Below are 24744 nucleotides of genomic sequence, written 5' to 3'. Positions count from 1 at the left end.
CTAATTCAGAAAGCTCTGATTAAAGTCAAATAATGTGCAAATCACACTAAAATGATAAATGATCCATTCCACCATGTCACGTGTTTTGCTCTGCATTGAAAGCGCGGGCTGCATATAGTGAGATGAGGTATATCAATTAATCTTAATAAATCCAGCTTGTCAGCTCAAATCAAGCTCAAACTCGATCTGTAGGCTTATTAGTTATTTCAATGTAGTTTTGTTATTGTCAGTATCGTTGTTTTAGTATCAGTGCTTCACTACATGCGATTGTAACATAAGCCTAATGTCATTATAATATATTACAATGCAATCATTTGAAAGTAGTCCGAAGTTTTTCTTGGTCCCCGTCCATGAATACTGATGCTGCGTTTTGGCTCTTTGTCTAGAAATCATCTGAGGACGGGACCCCCCCCCCCCCCCCCCCCCGGTCTCCGGGTAACGGGTCTCCAGCACAGGCATCCGCTGTGTTAATCTGCTGGTCTGGACGGCGGAGGAAGCAGCGCTCGTCCCGTCTTTGAGCATACCTTGGACTGCTGGCGATGAGACATGTTGTTTCGGTGTTGTGGGGGGCCTCTGTGATAAATCTGCTGGCCTTGGTGGCGGCTGCGCGCTGCCGGCGTCCAGCGCAGAGCCAGAGCGACGTCACGCGGCTGGAGGAGAGGGCGTCGGTGTGACTTTACGAGCTTCACGAGCTTCACGCGCGCGCTCTGGCTTGTTTAACCAGAGTTTGATCCGACTTGCGAAGAAGCGCGTGTGTTAGGCTGTCACACACAGAGACCCGGGACCGAGCGGACCATGGAGACGAGGCGACGGAGCCGCTCCAAGTGTGTTTCGTCTCTGACAAGATGAAAGCCTTCGTGTGGAGCCTGATGAGTTCAGGGAATTTCTGAAGGGAGCAGTTTACACAGAAGAAATGTCCACAACTGCAAATCCAACCATCCCCTCCTCACAGCTGACGTCGGACCAGCTCACAGTGGTCGCTGCATCCTGTAAGTAAAACCTTTAAACTGTCAAACAATATTCAAAAGAATTTTGAGAAACTGTCTCTGGAGAGTGATTGATAACTTTCCTGCTTCCTGGATATTTGCTCTCACACGCTGCAGCATTGTGATAAGGGCTTGCACTACACCGTTTCCTTTTATAGATAGCAGCTCATTTGATTGTCACATATTGCTCTTAAAGCTTTAAACCATAATTACAGTTAATAACACGGTTGGTCTATTCTTTTCCAGCTGTCATGGTTTTTGATAGACAGCGAGAGCAAAGGAGGGAAATTACACCTTTTAAGTTTTTAAATAGCAGAGACAGACTGTCAATCAAACAGTGAATCAGCTTTCTAAACGTAACCCAAAGGACAAAAGTGTTATTTTTACAGCGTGTCTGTCTGTTTCACAGTGATTAACGCACAATTCCGTCTCTCCTGGCTTCCCAACAGTTTCCTCTCTGGTCTTCTTTGTGGTTATTGTGGTGCTGCTGTCCGTTATTTACCGCAAGGATTTTCAGTGCTGCAAACTGCGCTCCTATCAGGGGCCACATGCAGATATGGTAAGAAAAAAAAACCCCAAAAGTGTTTGTTTTGATGGCTGATACGTTCAGTTTTGGTCGAGCACAGTCGTTCAGGTCACGCTGGAGAGAGGGAGGACCCCCTGGCTCAAAGACACCATGTGCACTCGGCGTCACGCCATTACAAAGTGTCAGATTCAATTTGCATGGCTGTGGGAAAAAGGACCACAATAAACTGGATATGATCATTGTCAGGCCACGGAGTCGCCTCAGTGAATTAGCTGCCTCCCAGAAACACCTACCACACTAGCTCTAATGGAATTTGACAGAATTAGCACCGACCACGCATATTGATGCTGTGATTAAATCACTGCAAACCAGCTTTTGTTGCTAACATCGGCATAGCCGGTGAAGCGAAACAACCTCACCCTGAAGGTTTTTATATCATTACTCGTCAACATACGGCATCACAAATCTCTCTTTCTACTCCAGATAACTGCCTGAATAAAGCTGCAGGCGATGGTGGAGAATGGGGTGAAAAGGGGAAATGTAAACAGAGGTTACTTCTCCTTGGATACCCATTCTCTCAGCTTCCTCTGCCTGACTTGTGTCTCCCCTCTGCGAGTCCCGGGAGAGAAGTTTGAGCGTTATCTTTGGACTGCAGAGATTCACCTCATATACCTCCCCCTTCCACAGACAGGAAGCTCTGTTCGTCTGTGGTTTTAATGGAGAAGTCCTGTTTAAGGAACTAACAGAGCGTTTTCCCTGGTACATGGTACAAAGTGGACTTAGTTACAGCTGTGTCTGTACACCATGTGGCTGATAAGAGTACTTTAACGGTCAGGACAGGACAGTTAAAGAGTCTGCACCCATATTGTAGTTTCAGAGTTGATTTTCCATCATAATGGGATAATTAATAAACTTATAGTCATTTTTTTTTTCCTGAAACACATTCTTACAGGGTTTTTTTTGTTGGTATTCTTATTATAAGGAGACAGAAAATTAAGGTTAGTCATTCCGCGAATGAAACGCACACACAAACGCTTCCATTGTGTTCCCGTTGGGACATTTCATGTCTTCAACTTCATCGTCGCATACCTTTCCCTGCTTCAGTTTGCACCATGAATGGTGGGCCGACCCCACTGTGGGTGTTGGGGACACAAGGGGGACAATGGATCTCCTTTAGGTTGCGGCGGTAAAAAAGACACGCTGCCGCCGGGGTCCTCCCCCGACTTCAACACTGATTTTACACGGTTGTGCTTTTTCACACTGGCTGAATCAATGGCAGGACACAAAAGGACAAGTCTCTCTTTTTTTCTCTTTCTTGAGGACTTTTTTTTTTTATTCTTAAAAGTACAAACCAGTGAGTGGAAAATGACCTTTGACATCACCTTTTTAGTGCCGTCTCTCTCTCTCTGACATGATGTGAGGGTTATGGCAAAGGTCGTAAGAGTGCGTCACTCTAAGTGTGAGTGATGTCATTGTTTGAATTAACTGGCCTGGGAAAATGATAAATCAGAGAGTTAAATCACGTTTTTTCCATACTGAGATGCCACGTTTGTTGCCTGCAAGTCAGAGGGAACACTCCTCGGTTGTGGCAGCCGAAGATTGCCCCTCACATCTCTTCTCCCCACGCTGGATTTAGATCCCACTCAGGTCACGCATCGACTTTGTCGTAATGTCGGCCCAAATGGCCGACGAGGCCATAATGTGTAGTGGAGTGCGCTCGTTAAGACTTACTCGCTGCAGTTACAAGGGGAAGAGAGAGACAGTGAAAGACCACACGGTGTGGTTTGTTGCCTCGGGACACTGATGACACAGTGGGACGTCACATTGTTCTCCACACAAAGGGGGGACTCATTTAGACTCGAGGCAATTACCTAGTCTCCTTGGCAGTCTTTTTTTCAGGATTGCACCTCATACAGTGAGACTCTGACAGGTCTCGTTTTAGAGTGGGTGGGACTGGGAGGGGGCACGGAAATTGGAGGGTGGTCGTCTTATTGATTAGATAATTTATGGTATCGCTAAACCAGCCAGTGGCTACAGTGATTAAACAAGGCATGAACATTGGTCAAAAGGCAAGGCAAGGAGTGGATGTTTGACTAATTGCAGCAGGATCCATAGTTAAAATATAACCTGATAAATGCACGTAATGGATAACTCAGGCGCTGCTTGTTTTTACAGGTTTCTCCTCCTCAGTACTACAGCAGCAGACAGACACTGGTGGGATCTCCTTGTCTGGAGCAGACTCACATCCTGGACGACAACAACAGTCCGGTGAGAGAGCCCAGTAGTGCAGCTTCATCGTCTGCTATCAGCCACTCAAAGCACGAGTGTGTGTTCTGTTGCAGCAGATAGAGACACACTCTGACAACGCATACTGTACACTCTGCTCCGGGTAGATCGGTAGCACCCACCTCTGAAGTGGATTTTAACGACTGGAGCTTTAAAGTGGGTTTCGGCGGCCCACAAATCGGCAGCGCATAAAAGCTTCTGTTTCCTGTCCCTCGTAAGTGTCCCTCTGTGTTTGACCCTGTGTGTGTCTCAGCAGGCGGGTCAGCTGTTCTACGTCGGCCTGCCCTCCAGCTACAGCCTCCCCACACTGGAGGCCCCCCTCCCGAGGCTCCCCTCCTACGAGAGCGTCCGAAAGAAGGACCGCCAGAGGCAGATCCACATGATGATCGCAGACCGCTTCGGCCTCAATGGACCCATTGTGACTGAGGTAGGCTAAATTAGGGATTTAGGCCTCTGTCACAGCACTTGATACAGTCACAAATGCTTCGACAATGAAGTATATCAGGTGCTGTTGGTGAGCCTGGGAACAGAGAAGAGAAAGAACTCCTTTTCCCAGCTTCAAAGAATGCTAAAGCTCACATAAACGCATGATATTATGGAGGCCCCTCGTGTGTAGTTTCACAATGAATGCAGATAATAGGAAGCAGAAGCAGAAGCTTTCTATTATGACCATGCTGTCATACAATATTGTAACAAGAGCTTGTTCAAAGATTAAACTGCATTCAGAGTGCAGTAAACAGGATGCGTTATCAGCCCATCTCCTGCTCGCTGCAGAATCGTGCCGGCGGCCGCGTTTCAAGGTTTTGCCGTGTTGATCTTTCGCTGAGCTTTTGACTCGCACACGCTTGAGCAAACAAGGTAATGAGAAAAAGGCACATCAAACACAATTAAAGCCTGCATCCTGAGTGCAAACAGGGCACGGGAATGCAGCTTTGTGCTCTTGTCTTCCACTGTTTTTTTCTTCTTCTTTGACCTCCCCTTTTTTCCTTAATTAAGCTGCCCATCTCTCTCTCTCTCTCTCACACACACACACACACACACACACACAAAGAACGCACACACACGGTACTTTCCAGTCAACCCATCACCAATCACTGAAGTCTCACCCCCCGTCCAACTAGAGTTCAACTGATGGCCATTTAATATTTCCCCGTCTCTCCTGGGGCTCGAGGCAGTAGTAAAACTTTGTGGTGTGTTGTGTGTGTGTGTGTGTGTGTGTGTGTGTGTGTGTGTGTGTGTGTGTGTGTGTGTGTGTGTGTGTGTGTGTGTGTGTGTGTGTGTGTGTGTGTGTCACAGAGAGGGCAAGGTTGTAGAGTTGCTCGAGTCCCCTGAGGGTCCCCAAGCAATTAAAAGATAAGAAGACCCAGTTGGCGAGAGTGAATCTGCCTGATCAGAAAGATAATGCATTGGAGAAAAATCTGTTCCAGGTGGCCGACGTGGAGATTAATGGTAGAAGTGTAAATACAAACATGTTCCACTTATTTTTAGGGATGGATATCAGACCCCAGGATGTTTTCCAAACTAACACTTTCATCCTGGGAAGAAAAAAAACTGTCCTGAACTATTTTGCGGTTATCACCCTAAGAGGTATACTGTTTCTGGCTTGTGTAGATTCTGTTGTGTTTATTATTTATGTCTGTAAATCACAGTAATAAGTCGTCCCAAAGACTGGGTTGCTGAAAGTTTTTTTTTAAGATCTCCAAATAAATTTGCATAATTTCTTCCAGTCATTTATTTAACGTTTATACCTGCAGTACACCTTTGAGCCACACGAGGGAGCCTGAATGTTTGTATTGTTCTGATAATGGCCTCAATACCTCAATGCTACAACACATAACTGAATTAACATCACGATAGTGTCAATTAAAGCTGAACACTATAGGCATCGCAGCAGAACGGTTGTGTTGTACCTAATAAAGTGGTGGTTTCCTAAAACTTATCTGTCTTTCTGCGTTTCCTGCAGCCTCCTCCAACGTATGAAGAGAGCGTCCGCCAGTCTGTGGAGCTGCCGTACAACATCCTCTCATCCAGCCTGGACCCGTCCCCTCCTCAGAGCATCTACACCAACACAGGACCCGACTCACCTCACCCAGTCCACTCTGGTACCAACAGCTCCGTTCTTCCCGTGTGATTCCTGAGCAGGCGGTCTGATGAATGAGAAGTACTTGGATAGCTTTATGTACAGACGAAGTAACCAACGTGACACATTAAAGACTTGATCATGACTGGATCAGAAACCTGGAGATGGAGTTTATGTTGCAGCTGGTGAAGGAGCAACCACGGAGGAGGTCTGCTCTGGTTTCAGTACATTTAAAAACACTCACTGTACTCAACCATGCTCATGGATTTCGACAGCGAATCACTGGATGTAAACATTTACTGAGGTGGCTGGTACACCTCGAAGAGGAAAGTTGTGGACAACAAAATACCACAACGGGAACCACTATTTACTCTGTTGACGATACTGTCAGTGAACACTCTTTTATCGCGCTGCCTTCCGGTTATCAGAGACCTATTTGTTTCCCCTGCTGAGACGGATGCCGCCCCGCCGTGCAGCATGTGGCTCAGCCTGTGAGAGGGGGAATTAAATAAGGTCCTAATGTGACTGCCTTCCATGAAGTTATAATAAGACATATATCATTATAATGTTGTTTTTTCTACCATTTTTATTTTAATTTTAATATAGAAACATTGATTTGTGTGTTCTGTTCTCCAAAAGGTTTCAAGAAGTGAGTATGAAATGAAGACAATACCAGGAACCTTGTCGAGACCTGCTTAGTTTTTTTATTCTTTATCGTCGTTATTCTCTGCAACCTTTCATGTACACGACCAAATGTTTGTCCTGCACATTGTCATGTACTGTATTTATTAAAGAAACATTTCTGAAGACGAATGTAATAAATACTTCTATTTATTACACAGCAATAGCACATTATGGATATTTAACAAGCGTATAAAGATAAGCAGTTGCAAACAGATGCAGTCATAGCAAGGAATATACTATTAATATATTAAGCAGAAGAAGAAAAGCCTGTTGTGAGCAGGTTGTTTGCTTGTTTCTATCTCGGTTATATGGCCGTGTTTAAAGATAAAAGGGGTCATTTGTGTGGATAGCCCAGTCGAGGTCCACAGCCCGCTGAGCCTGCAGGCGGAATAGTGACTTCCCCTTTGAAAAAGACAAAGATGTCTCTGTTTGGTAATTTTCCCTAATTCAACACGAGTTGCATAGCCTGCAGACGTTGTGTTCCTTTTCATATCTGGCATCGTTATCAATTTAAAATGTTTTGAAGGGGTTTTGTTTTTTATCCTGTATGAAAATCCTAATACTTTTGACTGTTTCAGTCTCATTCAATCATACGAGCAGTGATTATATGAGCCCATCTTTTTTGATGAGAAATAAGCAGACCTACAGTATTTCCTGTTATTGATATTTCACATATCAGCTGTGTGATCATTGAGCCAGAGGAGGGCAGCAATCTAAGTTGATGTTGCTGTGAATATGAATCAGGCTTGAATTTAAAATACCATCATACCTCACCATACATAATTAAAGTAGAAATATAGCACATTAAAAATTCAACAAAGTCCTGCATAGAATTTATAACTTATAAAAAGAAGTATCTAAGAATAAGTATAAAAAATCTAGATTATGTCGTATATAGACTTAAATTTAAATTATTATATCCTATATGAGGATAAGTATAACTGATGTATAAACATGTCGACTTTGTTTACAGCCAGAAATCACTGCCAACGCTGAAGCTGCGTCAGTAACAGCGTCACCTCACAAACATGGCCGCGCGCTCTGCCCACCGGAGGACCTCGTTCGTCACTGACGGAGAAACCCGAGGGTGCCCGAGCAGCCGAGCGTCAGTCTGACATGTAAACAAGGTCAGACGCTGCAGCAGCAGACAGTCCGAACTCTTCCTCCTCCAGACGCGGACGGCTGCTCGCCTTTAAAGACCACAGAAGAAGAAAACTTGTTTCAACCTCCGAGGGAACGATAAGGTAGGCTCGTGCGTCCTGTGCGCGTGCTGTTGTTGTGCAGGACGGCCGCACTGCAGTTATATGACATTACCTGCAGAACGATGCAAGTCTGCACGCACACCTCCAGATGAATCATTTATCGACGTGAACTACAGTTGGAATCCAGATTTGCCGCAAAGTCACGCGGGATATGTGTGTGTGTGTGTGTGTGTGTGTGTGTGTGTGTGTGTGTGTGTGTGTGTGTGTGTTTACTTCATGCGCAGTCATCAGTCGGCCTCTCTTTAACTGGGTCGCTCTCTCACTGCAAAAACTGCGTGGTCATGTTTTCCCACGACTTATTCATTAACGGGAGCGTCTCGTTTTCACGCGGCCTGCAGCTTGATTTCAGTCTGCAATTCCAATATCTTCCACTTATTTATTCAAATAAATGTAGTGTACTATGGCATCATGACTGCATGTATTGTATTGAAACACAACATATTAATCACATACTCAAGTACTTCATATAATAATGCCAGAAGGTCTCTATGGAGCTCAACTGAGCTGCAAACATTCTTTTTTAATAATTAAGCTGCTTAACTTATTCATTCATGGCCAGACCAGACTTGCTGTTGGTTCTGTTTAATGACACTATAGATAAACACTAGTTCCTTAGAATGAAATGGGTGTGGGTGACGGGCAAGTACAGGTTTATTTATGCCACTGCACTCACCCTCATCATCCTCAGTCTGGGCCGGCATAGAAACCTGTTTAATCCGGTTGTCCCAATGGCTTCAGTGCCAACGAGACGCAGACCGAGTGAGCTCTGGCATCTCTCTGCAGATGGCGATGGAGAGAACGTGAGTGAGGAGACGGAGAAAAGAGAGAGAGAGAGACGACCAAGGACGCACTCGGGGGCCAGTCACGTTTCAGACTGCCTGCTCTGATCGCTCCGTTCTGCTCCACGTCATGGTGGCCTGTGTGTTCTGGCCTCCCGTCAGACCTCATGTCACACCAGACTTTGTTTATTAACCTACATGTTGCTGAGGACGCCGTTAATAAGCTGTTGTGATCAGACTCAGCTGTTATGGGACGATCATGTGTTCAGATTTACTGCTGTTTTGAGAGTAAATATTAGGAATGTTCCACTTCAACACACGATGACGAGGAAGAACCAGATCAGTGGGGGAAGAAGTACACAAGTGTCAAATATATACACATGATAGTACAATATTTCCCTCTGACATGTATGGACTAGAAGAATATAAAATACTATAAAATGGAAAGTAGAAGTATCTCAAAAAAGTACAGTACTTCAGTCTGAGATGAAACCATGTAACCTGCAGTGTTCAGGCTGTTGAACAAGAACACAGAGCGGAGCTTTTCCTGGTAAATACATGAATTTATGTTTTTGTGTGTATTCGCTGTAGGACCCGTTTAACCGACCAGCCAAGATGATGCAGTGTTTTCACTTCATGGTGGAGCCGGCTAAGAAGTTTACAGCCAAGATAAAGGTAATATACATTTTGGTGCACGCTCAGAAATAAATAAATAAAAAATCACTCCAATCCTAACATTGTGTGTTTAATGTGAAACCTGTGTTTCTGGGTCACCTTGATACTCAAAGTCACTTGTTTTAATACCAAGCGACTGATCTAATTCAACAAGACGTCTTCAGTGAGAGGCTGGAAGGGAGGGCGGCCTTTCATTCTGCTGACAGGAAGAGAGCCACGATGTGCATTTTGATTAGACCGACTCCCTCCTTTGACTTTATTACTCTCTAAGACGCCTGCAAAGCAGTAATTACATCCACTAAACTCTTCCTTTTCTTAACAGAAATCCCTTTAAATGTAATATTTTCTCGCAGGAATCGCAGAGGACGGCGAAAACTGCGAAGAGGGAGCATCTGGATGAGGATCAGCTGTTTGTTGTGGACCTGGCTTCAGATTTAAGCCGAGTGTGCCAGGTAACAAATCCCTCATGAAACCAGAAGCGGTTTTGTCTTTACGATCACACACGATGGACCAGTAGATGCATTGATCTCTTCGTCTGTCACCTCTGCAGAGGTCAGCGGTCCTGGAGCACATCTGGGACCTTGACGACACCTGGCCGACGTCTCTCTGCAGGGTCTTCATCCTGCAGTGGGCCGCCGTGTTAGAGAGCAAGGTGCTTATCGGAGGAAAATCATCCACTTCCAGAGGGAGACCACAGTGTTGACTATATGTCGGTGTTTCTGTGTGCAGAAGAGGCCCATGCAGACGGATGGCTGGCCCGAGATGGATGAGGTCAAACAGCCTGACGCCATTAATGAGCAGGACCTGCTGCAGGCCAAGACCGTGATCCTCAACTGGATCAAGGACCTGAGAGCTCAGCCTGAGGTGGGAAGGTCGACGACACCGCTCACATTTCCTGCTCACCTCTCTCTGTTTACTCACTACACACATTTATATTCATATTGATCGTCTTGCAGCAAAGCGTGTGGCCTGGGGAACCTGTGGCAAAGGTTCTGGAGGACCTGCAGTCGGCCTGGCGCTGGGGCCTCGTGCCCAATCTGCTGACTGCTATGGAGCTGGTCTTTTGGACTTTAATGGTGCAGCGTCCAGATAAGGTAGTGACCTGTGTAATAAATCACCCAGTCTGCTTAACTCCTGGTGTTTATTGTGCAGGGGGTAATCCAAACCTTCGTGGTGTGCTCTTGCAGGACACCATCCCGCAGCAGTGGCTCCAGTGGAAGCAGAAGACCCAGAAGATTGGTTTGTAAATCCAAACTGAAGTTGAATGTTGTTGTAAATCTGGAGAAATTGTCTTTCTGATGAGTTACTATCTCCCCCCAGGTGCAGTATCCTACATCCCTCAACCAGGTGAGTGATATACTGTCTATCAGCAGGCTTTTTAAACCTTATTTTAACTGATATTTTGTCTGTAGATACATATTGGGAGTTTAAACATTCCAGTACTAACAACCTCTCCTTTACCTCAACATTCTGGTCATCACAGTATCCCTAATACTGTATGTCTACTGACCTCTACTGACAACACAGCTCCAGTTCTGTTAAATTATTAAACGTTGCAGTTACACTCCTGTGACTAAACCCCCCTCTTTTTGCAGTGTGGGATTGGATCTCAGATGCTGCAGGTACAACATTCAGCTTTATCAAATAATATGTCTGTATAATCTTTACCGAATCTGTGTGGCAATTCACACCGTTTCTCTCTCCAGTGGAGGTGACCCTTGACCTGGACTCAGCCAACCCTGATCTGCTCATCTCCAACGACGAGAAGAGGATGCGCTGCGGCTTTGAGAGGAAGGATATTCCCAACTTCCACCAGCGTTTCGACGGCTGGTGGTGTGCCGTCGGGACGGAGGGCTTCGGCTCCGGCCGCCACTACTGGGAGGTGGAGGTGGGCGAGCGGGACTGGAGGCTGGGAGTGGTCAAAGAGTCGGCCCTGAGGAAAGGCTTCAAGTCTCTGAACACAGACACGGGTTACCTGAGCCTGCGGCTGGAGAGGGGCACCGAGCTGAAGGCTCTGACGGTGCCGTTCACCGCCCTGCCGCCCGGCCTCATCCCCCGCAAGGTGGGCATCTACCTCGACTACAACCATGGCCAGCTGTCTTTCTATGACGTGGACAAACACTTCCATATTTACACCTACAACGAGAGCTTTGACGAGAAGCTCTTCCCCTTGTTTGGCACGGTGGAGATCATCAAGGATCTGGTGATCAAGGCTCCGGCAGCTAAGAGCCAGTGTCTCTGCCCCACGCCTTGCCTCTGGGGTTGAGTTTGCTCCTGACACCGCTTCCTTTAAAAGTCAGTAGATGTCATAATAACGTATACCAAATGGTTATATAATAATCACTGGAGGAAATCAGATACCCTGATGTTAGAGACCATCATCGTGCTATTGAATAGCTCCACTATGTGACCACTCTCTATGCTGCTGCTGCTTTAAACGTGATCGTTGCAACCACTTGCTCACTATAGAGTTACAGTGCTACTCTTTGCTCACACATAATGTATTTTCATATATTTGAAAGGGAACCTATAGTATGTATTGTGCAATATTAACCCCGAAGTAAGAATGCATTTCTGTGAATAATAAATAAAACCAAATCTATGTCTTACCTTTTTTGGTCTGTTTATTAGTACTTCAGACATTTAGACATTTATTTAGACATCATAGTAGTTTGGGTTATATATTTAGCTACTGTATAATATTAAAGATGGAGATAAAGATTATAGATTATAACCTTAGTTACTCGTTGCTTAGCAGATTCATCAACAATATGATGTATTATTATAGATGATAAGATTATTAATACATGAGGGAAATTACCAAGCCATCCCATAATATATTAAGTAACTTTGGCAAGCTGCAACATACACACATGAATGCATACATGATTGTAATATAATAATATAATATACATTATTCTGAAATGGACCATTCTGCACAGAGACTTCTTTAACTTTTAGTTTATTTTGTTTTTATTTTGATGCTTTTATTTGTATTTTATACGTCCATTTACATCCAGCGTGTCCATCAGCTGAAAGGCGTGTACCGGCTCGACCAATCACAAACCGTTGCGAAAATAATAAGCGCACGCGGCACCTCCAGCATAATGATACAAACATGTAAAAAAAAGTAATTAAAATAAAAAAATATTACAAGCAGCAACAACATGGAATCACTCAACACAATAAAAAAACACACAAAAAACGGTATTTGCATTTTGATTTTTCTTTTCGCGGCCGCAATGACGTCATCAGCGTGCGACGGCACCAGGACAGGTTTTTTATATGACTTCTTGACAGAGACTTAAACGATGCCAACAACTTTAAAACAGGCTTTGAAAGCCCACTTCGGGTTCGACAACTTTCGGTCTAAACTGCAGGAAGATGTCGTCAAAGCGGTGGTCAAAGGTTTGTTCGGCGAACACCGCTTTTATCTGCTGTTTTTAAGCTTTACGTCGGTGCCCGTTAGCAGCCGTTAGCTCGCTCCTAGCATTCGCGTTTGTGTTTTGATTTTAATTTGCGTCTTTGGCGGTGAAGGTGTGTGTGTGACTGGTGTTGTCTTCCCTGCAGGTGACCGGGACGTGTTCGTGTGCATGCCCACCGGAGCGGGGAAGTCCCTCTGCTACCAGCTCCCCGCGGTCATGGCCGAGGGGATTACTCTGGTTATATCCCCGCTAATCGCCCTCATCCAGGTCAGTCTCTGTCCCGGTTGGACAGCTCCAATGCAAGCGTCTCCATGGTGTGTTTAAAGCTGCCGTTTCTCCTTCCTCCCCAGGACCAAGTGGACCACCTGAGGGCTCTGAACATCCCCGCCTGCTCCATCAACTCCAAGCTCCCGGCAGGCGAGCGCCGTCTGATCCTGGCTGACCTGGGGAGCAGCAGCCCCAAGCTGAAGCTGCTCTACATCACCCCGGAGATGGTGGCCTCTGCCTCGTTCCAGCCCTGCCTGACGGACCTGTGCTCCCGCAGCCTGGTGTCCTACCTGGCCGTGGACGAGGCCCACTGCGTCTCCCAGTGGGGACACGATTTCAGGCCAGACTACCTCAAGCTGGGAGCGCTGCGTGGTCGCATGCCGGGGGTTCCCTGTGTGGCCCTCACCGCGACAGCGCCCAAGACCGTGCAGGAGGACGTCGTTCAGTCCCTGAGGCTGAGCTCGACACTGTCCTTCGTCTCCCCCGTCTTCCGCAGTAACTTGAACTATGATGTGATCTTCAGGGAGCTGCTGCCAAACCCCTACCTCCACCTCTACGCCTTCATTCAGAAGACACTGGCACTGGACAGCGGCTCTCAAGGACAGGTTGGGATTATTTGAGTTGGAACTGCTCCTTTTCTCTTGCAAGCCCTCATTCATCTTTCTATTCACATTAACACCACCGTTCACAATGGGGACTCTAATGACACAAAAGCTTGATTGGGTACAGTCAGAGGGCCGAGAGGATGAAATTTTGATATTTAATACAGGAGCAGCTTCCTGTTTCAGTGCACAATAATCACCTCATCACAAGATGGAATACACATGCATGTTTCTTTAGCATATTCTTAAAACTTCACAGTAGAAATAGAAGATTAGTCTCGGTTTAGCTGCTGGAAATATCAACTGAACATACTATAGACTGACAAACACAGTTTGAAACGACAGAGGGCACAAAAATGCCCTCTGAAAGTATTTAGAGCCCTGTTTTGTTTAATGGTCAAGGGTCACTCATCTTATGGGGCAGAAACTATTTTATGTGTAAATAATACATTTGTTGTTGGAATTATACAGGTTTATCTCTGTTGAATCATTATTATTATTGAAGGAAAGTAGAAAAACATCAGGTTTAAGCACTGAACAGTGTTGAAATGACAATAGAGAGGTAGACAAAGAACAGCTCACTTGAAAGGATAGAAATACCTGAATAGAATAGCATTGATTAGCCTAAAGTTTTCACACTGCGTATTACGTTGCTCATAGTGTGTTCTTACATGCAACAAAAGTCAAAAGATGTATTTAAAAGAGCAGTATACGACACTCGGAGCATTAATATAGCAGCAAACAACTATTTGCTATGTAAAGATGTGGTGGAGTAACTTTTATCAGAGAACGTAGTCGCTTTCCCTCTGTGTGTGTTGTTATCTGAGCCTCTCCTTTCCTGGTTGACACAGTCTGCATGTTTTTAGTGCATGAAAACCAAGCTTGAACGATCCGTAGAAACGTTTGTTTATGGTATGTGTGCTGCGATATCATTCTAAACTCTCAAACATCAATATATATATATATATATATTGAGCCAACATATTTTCTCCTTGAACTTGAGAATTAGAGCCGTGGTTTCTTTAACCTACTGCATGTAATATTCATGAACAGGGTTGTGGGATTGTGTACTGTCGGACCAGGGAAGGCTGTGAAACAGTGGCTCACCAGCTGACCAAGCTCGGAGTCTTGGCCAAACCGTATCACGCAGGTTAGACTGTTTTTCCTCCATGTAGTTGTAGAATTAGAGATCACAAATGCAGAGGTTTGGGCTCAGACGCTTGTTTTCTGCGTTTCTCCCGCAGGTCTGAATGCAGGCGATCGCACAGAGGCCCAGAATGAGTGGATGGAAGGGAAGGTGCTGGTTATTGTGGCCACCATCAGCTTCGGTATGGGAGTGGACAAGGCCACTGTCAGGTGAGGCAACCTGTTATTCATGTGTCTTTTTTTTTATTGGCTGCAGAATTTTAAGTTTGCACATGCTGATGTTCCTTAATTCTGCAGGTTTGTAGCTCATTGGAACCTCGCTAAATCCCTGGCCAGTTATTACCAAGAGTCTGGGCGAGCTGGGAGAGACGGACTGCCCTCCACCTGTCGCACATACTACTCCCCGAAAGATAAGGAGCAACTTAACTTCCTCATCAGAAAGGAGGCCGCCCGCAAGCAGGTCAGCACAATACCAGGGAACTCAAAAACGTAAAGAGCTCTTATGAAACTCAGGCTGAATATTTTGTAAACTCGTCTCCAGGAAAAACGTGGCTCTGCCAAGGAGAGCGACAAGTCGGCCATTACAGACTTTGATGCCATGGTGTCGTACTGTGCTCAAGAGGCGTAAGTAAAGCGTTCAGTGCACACATGCATGCAGGTCACTTTCTGTTTATTGGGTACAAAAGCATCACATGATTAGATAATATCTGCACATGATATAATATGCAGTTTTATACAAATATAACTGTCGTTACATGCATGCAGTGCCTTTTCAAAATGAAACCCTAGTCCACTTCAGTTTGTGTCCAGCAGAGGGCAGACTGGATACTGTTTTCATGCTTTTGTTGTGAGGTTTGTCATGGAAAACCTTCAGGTTTTTTTCCCTATCAAGACCATAACTAACTAAATCTTTGGTTCATTTGTTGTTACATTTTTTTAACTGACAAAGTACACAGAGTCGCATAGAAGCATAGCAGCAGTTTTAGCAACTATTGACCTATTAATTTGGGAAAATACCCAGGCTGACATGCATACTGTGGTTACCAAATGAGTCGTATAAATAGGTTGTATACATGGATATATAGGGATTAATTATAAGATTGCTGCTGTCACATGTTATCGTTATATCCTGGGTTTGGTTTGGTTGCTCTCACACCACGAATGAACCGCCTGGAAGCGGACAGAGTCTGTTTGGTTGTTTGGTCCACAACAGGGTTTATTGACATCTTTCACACCAGCCCAAATAAACTGTACCAACCAGGCAGACGGACCTGCGTTTGTTTAAATCAAACCAAACAGGTTAGGTGTGAGCCTGGCTGCTAATTCTCGTTCCTTAAGAATGACACATAGGTACGTTTTAAGAAAAAAACGTTTTGGCTTTATATCTCACTGTGCAACTCACCGCAAGTTTAAAAAAAAAACAATTATCCTACATATTGTTATAGCTCATATTTCATGTATTTGCCCTCATAAGGTCAGAAGTGTGTTTGTTGCTTCGTAAAGCGCAGGGATGCTCCAAGGAATGTCGCTTCTCCAGAAAACCTGCAGCTTCAGCAGGTGTGTTTGGCAGCCGGTCAGGACATCCTTCCCTGTGTTTGTCAGCCGTCGTGTTGTTCAAGGGTTGGGCTCCTCTAGTGCCGCTGAACGCTCACTGAAATGTCTTGAATGTCTAACAGGCATGTGACTCTGGAGGAGTTTTTAATTTGGCCGTGACTCAGAGGGAGAGCGGGTTGTGCTCTAATCAGACGGCCGGCGGTTTGATCCTTGAGGGAAAAAACAGAGCCTCGAATGACTCCTCGAGGCTGTGCCGTCGGTGTGTGAGTGGGTGAATGTGGACGTGCAGCATTTTAAAGGGTCTAGAAAGGCCATTTACCATTCACTCTTGCAGAGAAAGCCTGTCTTTTGCACCGTGTCCTGTTTTTCCACCCATTTGCTCAAATGTTTGACCCCCTCGCCTTCGTCTTGCGGCAGCAGCGGCAGCAGCAGGTCAGACAGGTCAGCACTGTCATGAGCAGGACCACCACTGCGGGAGAGCAAATAAAAACAGCACGATGACCCGCTGACTCTCGGTAAACAACACAGAGATGAGTGACGGAGAGCGGAGACTCACAGATGAAGGTTAAGATGACGAAGAAAGCTCCCAGCTCTATCGGGCTGGCGTTGGGCAGACCCTGCAGCTTGACCCAGATCTTGTTCAGGATGTTCAGCGTCTCCTCTCTGGCATCCATCCTAGTGAGGTGGAAGCATTTACAGCGTAAAGGTCATTGGATTTGGTTTGCACAGTGTCTCTTTTGTTTGCTCGGTTATCAGGATGTAGCTGCCGTTGCTGGTTGCAGACATCCTGAGCGGGTAAGACGGCACGGCCGGTGTGTTGACAGACACGAGCACCTCACTTTCAGCTTTTTATTTGAGGACATGACAGCGTGCTGCTTAATGGTTTCTCAATCTGTAGCTTCCCTTTCTGAGAGAAGGTGGGAAGGCTCACACTGGCAGGTTGTTCTTTGTGCCAGGATAACGATACGGGGGTTGGTGCCGGTGGTTCAGGGTGCTGTTCACCAACATGTTTACCATCGTTAGGTTTCCTGTAAAATTACACCACAGAGGAAGCTGTTCAGCTGTTGAACAGAAGACTCTCCTGGCACCCGTTTCATTGTGTTTCATGTTATCAGACGTTCATTAGTCATTTTAATATGTGGCATCCCAAGTGTCAAGTTATACGTGATTTACTTGACTGTGTAAAGTAGAGTAAATGCCATTGGGTGTGACAGCTCTTTGCTGGTTTTGCTCTATTGGATTGCTTTACAAAACATAATACTGTATCATAGAATATAGTTTAGCACAAAGACTGTAAATGAGGGAAACGGCGAGGACGTCTCTGTCCCAACGTAGCAAAATCCGCCTACCAGTTCCTCTGAAGCTCACGAACACATTATATCTCATAACTGTCACAAAAACCGAGGTGTAAAAAACTATTTTAAAATGTTTAAGGGTCTGATTATTTCTTGGCTGGGACCAGAAACTTCTTGGAGGCTCCGCCGGTTGCCTGGCAACTGGTCCTTCACATAACCCACTATAAAAAGTAGTTTTTTGTAGTGTACTAATTTAATTGGTGAGCTTAACTTTGGGCCGAGTTATGCTACCTGTTCTCCTTTGTCCCGTTAGCACATTTAAGCTAAGATGGCTGACTGCAAAAAAAAAAAAAAAGATTCCCAGAATGTCAAAAATAGTCTGTTTTGTATGACTTTAATTCACTATAATTTATTTTCTCCAATGTGCCCTAATTACACCAGTCAGGGCCAGTAAACAACCACACAGCTGAATCCACAAACTGAATATTATAACCATCAAAGGAATGTTATCCTGCATACCTACAGTAACAACCTGCAGATGACTGCTGCTGAATGTTTGTGCATTGGAGCATCCAGCTTTGAGTATTTTAATAACATGCAGATATCAAACTAGAGGCTGTTATCACTTAAGGAAGTTTTCTCGCTAGTTAACTGGTGTGGCCGATGACCTTGAATGATACAGGCCATTTCCCCGTTAGAGCTATCAAAAAGTGAGAAAACATCCTGCTGTTAAAATGCCTGCTGCTAGTTTAACTTTAACAGTTTCTATTTGCGGCCAACAAATCACTATTTCTGAACACATTCTCCACATTCTTCTGGCTGATTCTGGGACGCAGACACGCTCACAACGAAAGGTCGCTTACCTGCGAAACGTCTCCGTGGTTGTTTTCACACGCTCAGCCCAGCCCACACTGGCAAAGATTACAAAACCAGAAGTAAGCGGAGCGGCTGATGAGGAGGAGACGGTGATGAACATGACATAGAGTTTCCTGCCGAGTGTTGGTTGGTCTGTTGCAGACGGAGATCAGCGGGGCAGCTTGAGATTAAGGTTAGGAGGGATAAGTCCTCAGGTGCTGATGGTACTCTGCATGTGGAGCGGGGAAAAAGTGAGATAACACACAGAAAAACAAATCCCCTCCATGCTGTTAATCTGTCTCTTCTCTGGTCCTCATGCTTTCTTGCTTCTTCTCTTCTTACCCGTGTTGTTTTATTTGGTTGGTTATCCGCCGTGTGCTTTACTTTAGTTTGCTGCCTCCGAGGCTGTTTTCTGTCTGGCAGTCCTCCCTGGGAGTGACTGTTGCTCACAGAGTCTTTGTGTTGCCGCTCTGCCTTTCCCCACCTCCTCCCCTCTCTTTCATGGCAGCTGAAACAGCGTTCCCATTTCCAGCATGGTAGTTGGCATGTTGTTGAAGTGGCTCGTGTGTGTGAATATTGGCTGTTACATAATACTGGATCTGTTAAAGAACCGTGAGCTGTTTTTCTTAAAAATACATTTTTGAATTAGAATTTTTGAAAAAACAATCCAAACCAAGATTTGATTTGCTCTAACGGGTTCTTGTAGTACAATACTAAAATGAATAGCTCTGTGATTGTCAGACAAAAGGGAGCCCCGTTTGACTCATAGGACATAAACATTGATCATAGTACTGTGTGATGGTTACACAATAGCTAATAGATCAATTATGCACTAGAGGGTCTGTGTGCTCAACATCATCAGGCTTGACCTTGTAAATGCAGACTCTTCGTCTGTAAACAACGTGGGCTGTTTGAATGTTGAATGGTAACAGTTGCCGGGTTGCCTTTGATCACTTTTTTAAGAAATTGGCTTCCAACTCTCGGCCTGTGGTCAGTCGTAAACATATATAGACATTATGAACAATAGGGGCAGCAATTATAATTAATAATTGGGGACTGTAATCAAGATTTTATTCTTTAATGTAACATTTTTTAAGCTGATGTTTTACTGCATAGTATCTGAATTACCCTAAATATAAAGTGACAACACAACCATATTTAATTTGCAGCTCCATCACTGTCTCCTATCTTCCTCCAGTTGTCGCCATGCCACCATCTCCAAGTTCTTCGGGGACAAGACGCCAAACTGTGCCGGCGCCTGCGACTTCTGCCGTAACCCCAAAGCTGTGCGCGCCCAGCTGGAGAGGGCGTCGTCCCTGAGCACCAAGATCCAAGCCCGGAGCCAAGGGCCCACCGGACCGTTCGGGTTCCAGCCGGGCCTTTACGAGGGAGGCAGGAAGGGCTACGGCTTTGAAAGGCAGGGCATCTTTAGTGACCTTTTTGTTGCACTTGGACTTGCTGTTTGGCGAACCTGTAGATTGACAGTGGCGTCGCACCTTGCAGGTGTGATGACGAGGGTGGAGGCGGCGACGGCGGCGGCGACGGCGGCGGCGATGAAGAAGATAACACGCTGAGGCAAAAGCAGTTTTCAGACCTCTTCAAGAAGCAGATGGGCATGCGGAAGGTGACACAAGGCACACAAACTCACAAAAAAAAGTTGATTTTATATAATAGAAAACAAATCCATGTGGTGTTTGTGTTGTGTTTTTGTGCATCTGTTGGCCAGCTGTTGGCAGCAGGAAGGCGGGGCCTCCTGAGGCCCCTGGAAGTGAACATTGTGGTAAATCGCTTCCAAATGTTCAGTGGAATTGGCGAAGTAAAACTATTTGCCAGCAGGTCCAAGTGGAGCTTATCCAGTTTTACAACACAACATCAATAGAAGCAAGAAAAACGTAAAAACAGTGCAAAGCAACATAAACGAGGAATAAGAGATTAGGTGGTGTCGTCATGGAAACGATGCTATCATCACCCTGATGCCACTCAGAGCTTTATTTAAACTTTAAGATGGCCAAAGCCAAAATAGGACTGTGTGGAGAATATTGATCATTCTGTTATTCTGTAAAGTGGAAATATATATATTTAAATATTTAATATAGGAAAGTAATAAGTAATGCACAATAATAATAAACACGACAGAATGATGACATAAAATGGTTTTGCAAAAATGAGAAGAAGAAAAAAACAAGTGGACAAAAATAAATTCACATTTAAATATAACGAGACAAAATAATGTGTAAAATGATCAATTCAGTAATTCCAATAATTAGGTTGACAGTACTGAATCATTTAGAAACTGAAATATGCATGTGACAGATATTTTTTTATTGACCCGATCCTCACTGGAGCAGCTTTTTTTCTTTTAACTCATTTCATGTTGTGTTGTGCTACGTTGTTGTTGTTTTTTCCCAAAAATAAAGTGGTTTTGCAATTTCTTTTTCAGGACCCTTAGATTTAGTTCACGAATGAGCTTTAAATATATATATATTTAATATAAACAGCGTACTTTTCTCCCGCTGTGTAACTTCACTGTTGGAATTCCGTAGTAACTAATTCAAGATGATTTAGCTGCTCTGGTTTAATGAGGAAATTGCTCACTTTTAAAGCCACAAGTGTTAGGGGGTTAGGTTTAGGTTTAGGTTTAGGGGGTTAGGTTTGGGGTTAGGGCCAGGTTTAGAGTTAGGGTCAGGTTTAGGGTTAGGGCAGGGGTGCAACAACCCAGTGTCAGACGGGTAGGGTCACTTATTTGACTTTATACCGGACATTTTATTGGATAGAGCCAGGAGAGAGATGGGGGAAGTGTATCAGCACTTCTCTGCATTGTTTGATTGGAAGTAACTTTGTTTGTGCTCACGTTTCTTTTAGGCAGCTGACGTTCAGCGGGAAAACTTTGTTGCCCCAGGTAAATATAGATCATATCATTCTGAGTGAATATCCAGGCCTCTGTACGGTTGTATAAGTGCTGTGTCCTGCTGTGTAGATGCTGACTGTCCGCTCAGAGAGGCCAGCAGTCAGAGGATCCCCAGGCTTACTGTGAAGGTACGCTGCACACACACATTCCTCATACCTGCTGCACTCATTAACACGTCTCCAGGAATGCAGTGACTCCATGTGAAGAGACGATGTTTCAACTGAGCAACATGAACAGCATTGATGTAAAAAAAAAAAGATGGTGGGACTGCAGTAGATGTAGGGAAGATAGTTTCTGTCCTGCAAACATTTCTATCAAATTGTGTCTTTATACTAGATTAATAAAAAGACTTTGAGCTTTGATCAACCAAGAGTTTAATGACTAATATCTATCTATATATATATTTTCTTTTTCAGGCCAGAGAGCACTGCCTGTGCCTCTTGCAGGAAGCAGTATATGGCCACCAGGGGGCAGAAGATGCATTCAAGTAAAGACATGCTTCAAAAATCCCTCATATACATTGTGAATTTTCTAAATGTCTTCCTCCACAGCCGCTCCATAATGTTGTTCATGTCTTCTCTTTTCAGTGACACCTTGTCTTTAGCGAGGGATATTGAACATGAGGTCTTCAAGAGCAGCAAGTCCTCCAACCTGTACAAAGCCGCCGTCCTAAAGAAGGTAGCCGCTGACTGTCGCAGCACCGTCGGCAGCGCACAGTGAGAAAACGTCCTAACTCGTATCTTCTGTTAAAGGTGTCGGAGATGAAGAAAACGCCACCTAAAGAAAAGGGAGAAGTTGGCAAGACTGACAGCGGCAGTGACAACGAGTCAAAACTGAAAGAGGAGGCACCCTCCTCTTCTTCCTCCTCCTTCTCCGAGGAGCTGCAGGGGTTCACATCGGCATCCGAGATCTATTCAGTAAGATCCACTTTACTGCACACTTGCTTCAGCGTGTTTAGTGTTGAGAATTGAGAACAATGCATGTATTATTCCTCCAGATGAAGCGTAAGAGAGTTGGAGCAGGCCTGAGGGGATCATCCAACCCCTTCCTGACTGCTAAGGATCTGCTGAAGACCTCCACGTTGGACACTGTGCCAAACAAGGGGACAGAGAGCGGTGGATTTTATACCGACGGCTCAGGACGCTCTGGAGAGACGGACGCAGATGCATCTTCAGCTGTAGTCCCGTCCATCAGAGCCAGAGCGAGTGCAGTCGCCGCCTCCCTGAACAGCCCGACTAAGGCGGGCAGAGCCGCGAGCAAAAAGCAGCAGAAGCTAGCGGAAGCGGCAAAGAGCTCCCACAACATTTCCCAGTATTTTGCGAAGAAAGAAACGACGGAGAGAAAGCAGGAGGAGGCGGAGACGCCGACGGGACTCGATGCCACGATAACTCACACTACAGTGGAGGTCGCTCAGGAAGGCGAGCAGCAACAGGAACACTCACCTGAGACTGTGGAAGAAGCAGAGGTCAGTCCTGTGGAGACTCTGGACGTGATCCAAGAAGAAAATCACGATAAAGTAATAGTTATACCTGATGATGATGATGATGATGGAGAGGAGGAGATGCATCAAACAGAGACGCTGGAGATGGAGATGGATCAGGACGCATCTAAAGATGCAGATACAGAGTAAGACACCCTAAAAACACCATTTTAGTGAAATGTTAACAGGAAAAGTCTCTTAACATTATTTTTTTCCGCTCCAACAGACCAAACCAGCCAGAGGAAGAAGCTGAACCTCCAACAGAAGCGGTAAGCGTCTGATTCTAATCCTGAGATGTATCTCCCCCTCAGCCTCTGATGGTGCGCTTCTGTGTCCAGGTGACAGATGATATGAAGGCCGTCAGAGGGTCGTCTCCTCCGTCGAAGCGGCGACGGCCCGCAGACCGAAGAGTCACCTTTAACCCCGATGTGCAGGAGAGGGCCCTGCTCCCCGTCAACGAGCCACCCAAGCCAATCACCCTGAAGGAAACGGCCGACGTCGTGGTCCGCTACCTGGACCCCTTTTACACGAAGGGAAAGTTTGCCACCAAGGTGAGAGACCACTTCACGTTTGCATAAAAAAAAAAGCAGTGTGGAATGACGTACATTCTCAGCTGATGTTTTCTTGCATTTGCAGGAGTTGTTTAAGTCCTTCGCCCGCTACTTATCTCACCTTCTCGCAGAGGGGCGGAGTCGAGGGAAGGGCCAAGGTAAGCGAGGGGTAAATAATGTCAAACCTGTGCTCTGCTGCACGCGACGGCCTCCTCTCTAATGCTTATGTGTCCACAGTGAAAATGGAAGCCAAAGCTCTCATCAAGAAGTTCTTCAGCAAAGTCCAGCGCTGTGAGAGCGAGGCGGACTGGAAGCATCTGAAGAGACCAAACAGCTGTAAAACCACAGAGAACAAGGAGTGATGGACAGTGGGGAAAAAGTAGCCTTTTTAAGGGTAATGCCCTTCCTCTTTAAGGGTGATGCCCTTCCTCTTTTGTCAGTGCCTCAGCTTGTGTCGTCCCACTGAACTCAGGCTTCACCACGGACGCCTGCCGACCAGCTTTATGGTCGATTTGCTGCTAGAGTTCTGCTTTTCTTCAAGCTTGTTGCTGCTGCAGTAGCTTATATCGATAATCAAGCAATAACATGTGGGGTGTTGCAGAAGTAGAATTGCGTGCATACTGATATGATGAGTTGTTACTGCGCTTCAGCTATTAACTGAAAAGTGTGTACCGGTATCTGTTTGTTGTATGGGATGTGTGTGCTACTGCACTTTTCCTTTTTTGTTGGAGTCGATGTGCACCTAAATCTCTGCAAGTTGAATTTCATACTGAGCTGAAATGAATGGGAGGCTGAATGTCGACAGCCATGCGAGCAGGCATTTTCATCCATAGAGCCACGAGCGAGACTGGAAACGCACTGTGGGAGTGACGTTGTGGAAAACTCATTATTTGAAGGAAACGCAGTCAAATATGCCTGATAAATATCTTTTTTTTTTTTACTGCTGCTACATATTTGGCTGCTGGAAAGCAGAACAAAGGAAATGGACAACAATGGTAGAAACTGTATGATGTGATTCTGTATGTTGTGATACCGTTTGTCTGTTTTTTTATTTATAGATTAACTAAATTCAGTTGTATTTTCCGTTAAACCTCTCAAGTAGAAGGTCCCTTCTTCTTTTTCTTTTGAGCGATGTGATTTCCAATGAGGGAAATGTTCCTTAGTTATCATCCTGTCGGCTGTGAGAGGTCGTCAGAGTACTGGGAGCTCTGATGGACACAGTAAATGTTTACATCATAATAAAATCTCTTTGCTGAGTAGGACTGAACACAGCGAATGTGTGTTGATTCATGAACACAAATGGGAGCTAGGGGGGGTGAGAGTGAGAGACGTCAGTGCCGGGGACCGCTGTCAAATAGACGGTGACGTCACCTACAGTTAAGC

General features: G+C 45.2%; 4 protein-coding genes across 5 annotated transcripts; 3 read left to right on the top strand and 1 right to left on the bottom strand.

The window, feature by feature from the left end:
• The first annotated feature begins 422 nt into the window (after positions 1-422).
• On the top strand, positions 423-6691 carry LOC311030987 (uncharacterized protein). The gene is made up of 5 exons (XM_084037053.1): positions 423-989; positions 1436-1545; positions 3688-3780; positions 4055-4225; positions 5762-6691. The coding sequence occupies exons 1-5, from the start codon at positions 914-916 to the stop codon at positions 5927-5929; spliced, it is 618 nt and encodes a 205-aa protein (XP_083893179.1). The 5' UTR covers positions 423-913; the 3' UTR covers positions 5930-6691.
• Positions 6692-7652: 961 nt separating this feature from the next.
• On the top strand, positions 7653-11887 carry LOC311030635 (butyrophilin subfamily 3 member A3). Its single transcript, XM_084036530.1, has 10 exons — positions 7653-7806; positions 9195-9278; positions 9632-9730; positions 9829-9930; positions 10008-10142; positions 10235-10372; positions 10466-10517; positions 10599-10625; positions 10874-10900; positions 10985-11887. Exons 2-10 carry the CDS (start codon positions 9219-9221, stop codon positions 11542-11544), a joined length of 1200 nt encoding a protein of 399 aa, XP_083892656.1. The 5' UTR covers positions 7653-7806; positions 9195-9218; the 3' UTR covers positions 11545-11887.
• Positions 11888-12546: 659 nt separating this feature from the next.
• Positions 12547-24623, top strand: recql5 (RecQ helicase-like 5). The gene is made up of 19 exons (XM_084037163.1): positions 12547-12686; positions 12849-12970; positions 13054-13575; positions 14626-14722; positions 14817-14928; positions 15016-15178; positions 15260-15342; positions 19621-19839; positions 19926-20046; positions 21285-21321; positions 21400-21458; positions 21747-21817; positions 21918-22008; positions 22083-22247; positions 22328-22956; positions 23037-23079; positions 23149-23361; positions 23447-23519; positions 23599-24623. Exons 1-19 carry the CDS (start codon positions 12590-12592, stop codon positions 23721-23723), a joined length of 3042 nt encoding a protein of 1013 aa, XP_083893289.1. The 5' UTR covers positions 12547-12589; the 3' UTR covers positions 23724-24623.
• On the bottom strand, positions 15372-18927 carry smim5 (small integral membrane protein 5). Of its 2 annotated transcripts, XM_084037165.1 has the most exons (4): positions 18765-18927; positions 18431-18651; positions 16829-16947; positions 15372-16741 (listed from the first exon to the last, which is right to left on the bottom strand). In XM_084037165.1, exons 2-4 carry the CDS (start codon positions 18541-18543, stop codon positions 16653-16655), a joined length of 321 nt encoding a protein of 106 aa, XP_083893291.1. In that variant the 5' UTR covers positions 18544-18651; positions 18765-18927; the 3' UTR covers positions 15372-16652. The 2 variants fall into 2 exon arrangements, with proteins under 2 accessions (XP_083893291.1, XP_083893290.1); XM_084037164.1 differs by having other exon boundaries at positions 18431-18927.
• Positions 24624-24744: the final 121 nt, after the last annotated feature.

The sequence above is a fragment of the Eutrigla gurnardus genome (assembly GCF_963514095.1).
Source record: "Eutrigla gurnardus genome assembly, chromosome: 20".
Lineage (NCBI taxonomy): Eukaryota > Metazoa > Chordata > Actinopteri > Perciformes > Triglidae > Eutrigla > Eutrigla gurnardus.
This window is presented reverse-complemented; position numbering and strand designations above follow the sequence as displayed.